The 7,185-nt window shown below is 43.0% G+C and overlaps 1 protein-coding gene across 4 annotated transcripts in view; it reads right to left on the minus strand.

Moving 5' to 3' along the window:
- The window catches only part of C26H6orf89 (chromosome 26 C6orf89 homolog), a 25,495-nt gene that overhangs the window by 7,367 nt on the left and 10,943 nt on the right, over window positions 1-7,185 (minus strand). For all 4 annotated transcript variants that reach the window (XM_035347174.1, XM_035347170.1, XM_035347173.1 and 1 more), the window contains one exon: window positions 339-493. In XM_035347174.1, the coding sequence (XP_035203065.1) occupies window positions 339-493 (155 nt within the window). The remainder of the gene's footprint in view (window positions 1-338; window positions 494-7,185) is intronic.

Here is a 7,185-nt window from a genome sequence, read left to right on the forward strand (position 1 = left end):
AAAAAAAAAAAAAAAAAAAAAAAAAAAAAAAAAAAACTGTGCACCTGGGGTTTCTCCCCTCTCCCATTTTCATCCCACTGAAGAACATCCAAGAGTAACAGCCATCTAGATTGTTAAGTTTTCAACCACAATGATAATTACTCAGAGGAACAACTTGCTAAGGTTGCAGAGAGCTCTCCACCCCCTGATATCTTCAAAATGGGGATAAATGTATTTTTAGATATATGTTCTACCTCTATAAACAATTTGAGTTTGTGGTTGAAAATACATGGCAGCGTTCTTTGGCTGGTATTATTCAACTTGGACTAAGCATCCAGCCTTATGAATCCAGACATTACCTTGATTAGAAAAGGCTGAGACCTCTGGAGTTCTTCTGATAGTTCTCCAAAGTCTGTCACAATCTGAAGGCTTTTCACAGAAGAACATGCTGTGCAACTTGCAGGCAGCGTAGAAGTGTTTTGTCTACAACCTGCTGCCCACCAGTCCTGGCATTCTTGGGAGGAAACAAGAGAAATGCGTTGAAGGTGTTGGAGAATTGGCTCATGGTTCAGAGAAATGGGAGAGCTGTATATAAACTCTGCTTCTCTGTATATATAAGGCATACAGACCAAGTTACCCTTTCACTATCAATATGAGGAAGGCAACCACCATATACAGTACAATTAAGCTGAAACAACTCCACAAGCAATAGAGCAATCCAAAGAGCATTTACGAGTAAGACAGCCAGAAGACAAAATTACTTCAAGAAAAAAAATATCTCCAAGTCGAAAATAGTAACTCTAATGTGGTTAGTACTGGTGCCATGAGTCCTGCTAAGACGTCCCTGAAATCACTACCCTCCCCCTTTTCTACCTGCATTAACTTAGAAAGACTCTGTCCTGGGCAAAGTTTGCCCAGTCCCTGATGTGCAGAGGATGCTGGGAAACGTGGGTTTTCACCAAGATGTGGTGCTGATATATTATTCCTTTATCTCATGCATTGACTTGAAGATAAACTGGGGAGAAAAGTCCCAACATGAGGAAAACTTTGCAATATATGTAGCTTATTAACTTGATACACAGTCCCCCCACCTTCCTCCTGAACCACACCTATATCCATTTTAAGTTCCAGAAATCATTGTTACACCACCATCAGCTAAACAGGACAACAGTGAACATTGCATATATCAACTACTTCAAAAATATTATTTTTACATGAAACAATTACTTGATGTCTATGTCCTGCCTCCCTCCTTCAACTTGCAACTCTCCCAGCAGAGAAGAGTAAGCAAACAGTAACAGAATTTACTTGTTCCTGCACTGAACAAACAGGACAAGAGAAGACAAGGCTGAATATCTGTGGTGGTTTTACCGTGCTAGGCAGTTGAACACCACAACCGCTCTCTCACTCCCCCTCCTCAGATGAGGAGGGGAAGAAGTAAAGGAAAGAACAACTCACGGGTTGAGATAAGGATGATTTAATTAAAAAGGGGAAATATATATATATATATATATATATAATTAAGGAAATATTATTATTAATTAAACAATTCAACTAAAGGGAAAAAAGGGAAAGGGGAAAAGGGAGGGGGAAAGGGAATAACTAAACAAAACAAGTAAAGGCTATGTGGAAGTGCAGAGGAAAGAAATTACTCTCTACTTCCCACAAATGAGCGATGCTTGACCACGTCCTTGAAGAAGGGCCTCAACGCACGTAGCCAGTGTTCGGGAGGAGGACAGACGTTTTCGCAACGAGAGCCCACCCCTCCCCTCTTCTTCCTTTTTCCACCTTTTATTGCTGAGTGTGACATCATATGGTATGGAATATCCCTTTGGTTGGTTTAGGTCAGCTGCCCTGCTGATGTTTCTTTCTCACTTTTTGCCCACCCCCTAGGAGGGTCAGAGAGAGTCCTGATGCTGTGCCAGCACTTCTCAGCAGCAGACACAACACTGGTGTGATACCACTGCTGTTCTAGCTACAAGTGCAGAGCGCAGCACTGTATGGGCTGCTGCAGGGAAAGTTAACATCCCAGCCAGACCCAGTACAATATCCCATGTATTTCTATGTTAAGGCACCTGTAGCCACCAGACTAAAAGGACTTGGCTCTGATTTAGTGGCAGTAACAGCCTTAATCCTATGGGAAGACATTTAACTTGAGCAGTGGCAACAAACCCACCCAAACACCTGATCTGTCAAGGTGGGTTAGGAACCCAAGGCCCTGGCCACACCTCACATTAGGCATCCAGAAATCTACCCTCATAACAGGCTCACTCATCCTGTCCAGAGCCAGCAAATGTTGAAACAGCTCAGGTCTCCTGGGCATTTGTGCAGGCCACCCATTTGGGAAACAGAGTGAATGGGAAAGAAGAGAAAGAAGAGACAGTGATGCCTGTATGAAAAATAGTTGAGAAACCATGATACACAGCAGCTCTTCAGGCATGCAGCCTTTGTGTTACTACGATCATGGTTTCCAGCCACACTGACACTCCTGCTCATGGGTCATAATTGATGAACACCACTTAACAGGAAAGCATTTGCTTCATTTTTCCCCTCTGACATGTGCAACATACAAAGAGTAACATTATAGAGGGTTTTAGGTTCATCAGGACATAACAACAAAGATCAGATTGGGATTTGTTTCGCTTTTTTCCTCTGAATATATCCAAATCAACTCACAAATGCTGCATTTCCCACCCTACTGCTGGTATATGGACTGAAAGGGATCAGGACATAATTCCTAGTCTTTCTGGAAAAAGCATCCCTGTTTTTGAGGAAAGGGGTAAAAAGGCAAAATAAAGTGGAAAATCCTTATTGCAGGCAGAAGTCCCACTCCCATGAGAAACTGCTTCAATGCACTTTCCCTCCCTGTTCACGAGAGAAAAAAGAAAATCTTTGTTCCACTGGCTGTAGAAAGCTTCAATTTTACAACAAAAAAAACCTCAACTCACAAAAAACAGCTGGTCAGCAACAGGAAACAAAAGGCTGAAAGATCTCTCCAGAGGAAGGGAAGTCACCATGAAGAGAACAAGAAAAAATATCTTATGGTCTGTCATGATACAGACAACAACATTACTATAATTTCTTTCTGTGCAAAATTTAGAAAGTTCATCCCACAGTGTTAAGCCCAGTTGTCCCTAAATTTTCTCTCTGGGCTCAGGGCAGTACCCCATAACTGGATGCTAATCAGCTTTGACACTATAGATCTTGATTTCTTTTTTGAGCTAGGCTGGTATATTTGCATTCTCAATTGCTTGATTCAGGAGGTTATTTCTTTTCCCTATGAATAACTCAAGCAGAGCACAGTTGAGACGCATTTCAAATGCCACAAGTGAGACTGTGGGATTTATTTTTTTATTTTTTTTTGGTAATTAATCTTTTAGATTTATTGTTGAGGGTGTTAGTCTGTACAGCAGCACGCGTGTGACTGGCATGACAAGTACAGGCAGCAAGAAGGGCCTGCCCTTCCCAGGGAGGGAGGGAGGTGAGACTGCACCCAGAGCAGAGGGCATGCAACTGCACAGTGGGGACCAGGGCAGGAGTTTTACCAAGGATGCTTATTCTCTCTTTTGATTACACTCCCTGCATTCCTTTTACATTACCACCCTGCCCAGACACCCTGGGGGATTATTTTGGTTTAAGTCATGCACACTGTGTGCACACATAGCTTGCTTGGATATTGAAAAGAAAGATGCACTCTTCCTCTCAATGCAACCATCACGTGCAACTGCCACACGATACTTCTATCCACTCACATTCAAATGTTAAATTGTTGGGCGTGTGCAATTATCCCTGTGGAGTTTGACTGCAGGAAAGCAGCTGTAGTACTGACATGTACAAGTATTCATTACGTGACAGAAGTGTGGGCCAGACCCAGTGAACCTCTCCTACACGCCTGTGCTTTCTCACCCCTCTTTGAGGAACAGCCTTCACTTCGTTACACAGAACCTGTTCTCTTGTTGATCACTCACCTAATTCTTGCTTTTATATGTTATTAGCTCTACAGAACAAGAGATGTCTTCTCCCATGTGTTTAGATAGCTCCTAGCAGAACCAGAGCTGGGGACTTCCAAGCTTCTAACATAGCACAAATGAAGAGATGACAACTTTCCTTAAAATGCATCTCTGAGTAATGCTGGCAGGAGTTTATAGCTGTACTTTCCATTGTTTAGGGAAATAATTTTCAATTTTCAATTAATTTAAATTACCCCCACCCTATTTGGCCATTTTCACAGAGGATCTCCCAAGCTTCTTGGCTGTCCCGAGATCTACAGTGGGGTGTGTGCACTCAGCCCCAGAGATGCTGGGCGTGGACAATCACATGGGAGGCTAAGAGTTTATTGAGAGGACCTGACTCTGCTTTTACCCACTGCAGTGAAGCAGTAAAACTTACGGAAACTTGCCCACATTGATGTGAGACCAGGAGAAGGGCCAGGTCTCTTAACGGACCATATAGAGGGCTAAGTATCAGTCTGATGCCAGTGCAACAAGTTCAGAGGGAAGCCATCTAGCAGGGAAACCTTTTGCTCCAGCATGACACAGGAAGTCAAGGGCTCTTCCTGACCCCAACAAACTGTTGGAAACATAAAATTGCAGAATTGCAGGTGCGGAAGCAGCTTGCTGGCTCTCCAACAAGCTGGTTTGCTTTGCAGCACTCAGGACTGCAAGGCTGAAGAAATCTCTACTAGGCAAGTGACAGCTAAATTTGCACATGAAAATCTGTTCTAGGGGATGGGAGCCTCTCCCGAGAATTTGCAGCCACCCTAGATCTTCTGCCATCATCACCTACAAAAGAAAGCTTCCCAGAAGACTGTCTAATGCACTAAGCAGCTCCACAACCTGCAAAGGTTGGTTCCAAATCCTCAATTCATCTTTCTGAGCCTGACACTCTTCCCTAGTCCTGCAACATAATTCACTAGAGACCAGTTCCAGGAATACAGGAACAACTTTAACAAGCCTAAAATGAATTCAGGACTCTCAAGAAAAGACTATACACTGGTCTATACACTGAACAGTCACAACACATTTCTCTATCCTTTATTGTAGGTCTACTGTATGGCTTGGCTGTACTGTATGGCTGTGAATATTCCATTAACACCCACAACAATTTAGGACCATCCCTCACAGGATCCAACATACCATCAAGAACTACACCTGTAAGCAGGGCAGGTGAGTAGGCAAACCTAAGGGATCAGAAAAAGCATGACTAACATTGGAGAATTGAAAGGTAGGCTCAGGATGGGGGTGGACTCACCTGGGCCTGGCCCACTGCCTCATTGATGATGCTGCACTTCAGCCAGTCTTGTTCCTATGTGCTAGATGCAACAACGAGAAGATGCTGATCTCCACATTTGCCATGTTTCCTCACATTTGTCAAAATCAAGGGATTTTCAATGTGGATCTGAAAAGACCCTTAAAAAGGAAGAGGTTAAGACCTCAGTCTACCCTCTGCTGTGACCATACTTTTGCCCTTGGCTAAAAAGACCCTTTAGGGATACGCACCTGACAGCCAGTAAGATACCTCCTCCATTCATTTTTATAGCTAAGGCCCAATTGCAAGTTAGTTCTTATGGCTGACGCAGGGCAGAGCTTTTTAAAAGACATTCAATCCCACTTGTAAAATTCCAAGTGATGTAGGGCCCATGAGATCCTCAGTGCTCTGATTTCATATTACTACCATCACAGAAAAGCTGCAGCTCTTCCTCCATTTGGAAACATCTAGCTTCCAGATGCTGGATTTTACAATGCTGCTTTCCATTATTTTTAGGACAGGGATTTGCAAGGTCTAGCCCTTAACCTTAAAGTGAAGTTGCAGCTCATAATGTACTGTTATTGCTTTGACAGCCAAAGAATATTACAGGCCAGGTCGTACTTGCTCCTGAGATACGACTAGCCTCTTGTTGCTTTGGGACCACTGCAGACTTACTGATACTACACTCCTCAAGTAAATAGTTTGCATGTTGTTGAGCTATGTCATTGTAGCAGATATACTATAAACTTATCATTGTGCCTCCTTTCCTGGACTTTATGGAAAGATAAAACTGTGTTTTAAAAACTTAAAGCCATTTACAGATATCAATTCACAATTACATGTCAAGTCAAATTCAGGCTAAACCAACAGGTTCCTGAGTAAGTCAGAAAGCAACAATCAGGAGTGCTTATTAATTACAGTGTGGAAGTCCTGATTAAGGAAAGCAGAACAGTGGGTTTTTAATAATAAGAGAGTTTCTGTTCCGCACAAGATCCTTACCTCTTTTTCATATTGAATTGTCTGTAGCTTTCAGTTTTTCGAATTACAATTTCAATTTTCAAATTGAATTGTCTGTAGCTCTGACTTTTCTTAACGTATTTATGCCTGTAGAAGTACCTCCCAGTTGGCTTCAGAGCATTTGTAGGAAAAGCTAGCAACAAAATAACAGCTTCAAGTAAGACCATCAATAAACACTTAAAGGTCAACAGCTCAAGTAACTACTTGCTCATTTCACTAATGGGTAATGGCTAGTCAAACAACCAAAGGATGATTAGTCAATCTCTAGCAAAGCACAAAAATGACTTTCATCCAACAAGACATTGTGAAATCAAGTCTGCTCAGCCTAGCCCAAGAGAAACTCTCAGACCACTGGGACAAAAGCATTACTTCCAGGAGAAATCTGCACAACTGAAGGCAGGCATTAAGCTGTCAGGAAATCCTCTGAAGTCCACTCCAGCCTGCACCTCTGGTTACGTGCCCTAGAAGGCAGCCTGTGCTGTTCTGGCAGTGTCTGCATGAGCAATGTGGCTTGGAGAACAGCACGCATTTGAAGCAAATCCCTCTCAGTTTCTTCCACTTTCCTGACAGTGACTTGAGCCTGCAAGAGGTCTGACATGCCCATATCACTAGTGCAAACAGAGCTCTGCTAGTCTGCCTCTGCAAGTGGTCACATATGGCACAATCACTCTTTCCAGGGAAGCAAACCAAAATGAGAACTCGCTCTGCAAATGAGTAAACAAGAAATTCTGGAGACATCCAAATACAAAAGGAAGAGTTTTTAAGGTTCTGGACTACCACAATTATTTTGAGTTAGTTTACTGTTAGCAAATGCAAATAAACAGTCCACTGGCTGAATGAAGACCAAAGTAAAGTAGTACTTGAAAACTGTTTGGCACCATCCTACACTGCAATATCAGCCTGGGGGGGGGGGGGGGGGGGGGGGGGGGGGGGGGGGGGGGG

Source organism: Oxyura jamaicensis, chromosome 26, assembly GCF_011077185.1.
Source record: "Oxyura jamaicensis isolate SHBP4307 breed ruddy duck chromosome 26, BPBGC_Ojam_1.0, whole genome shotgun sequence".
In the NCBI taxonomy this organism is placed as follows: Eukaryota; Metazoa; Chordata; class Aves; order Anseriformes; family Anatidae; genus Oxyura; species Oxyura jamaicensis.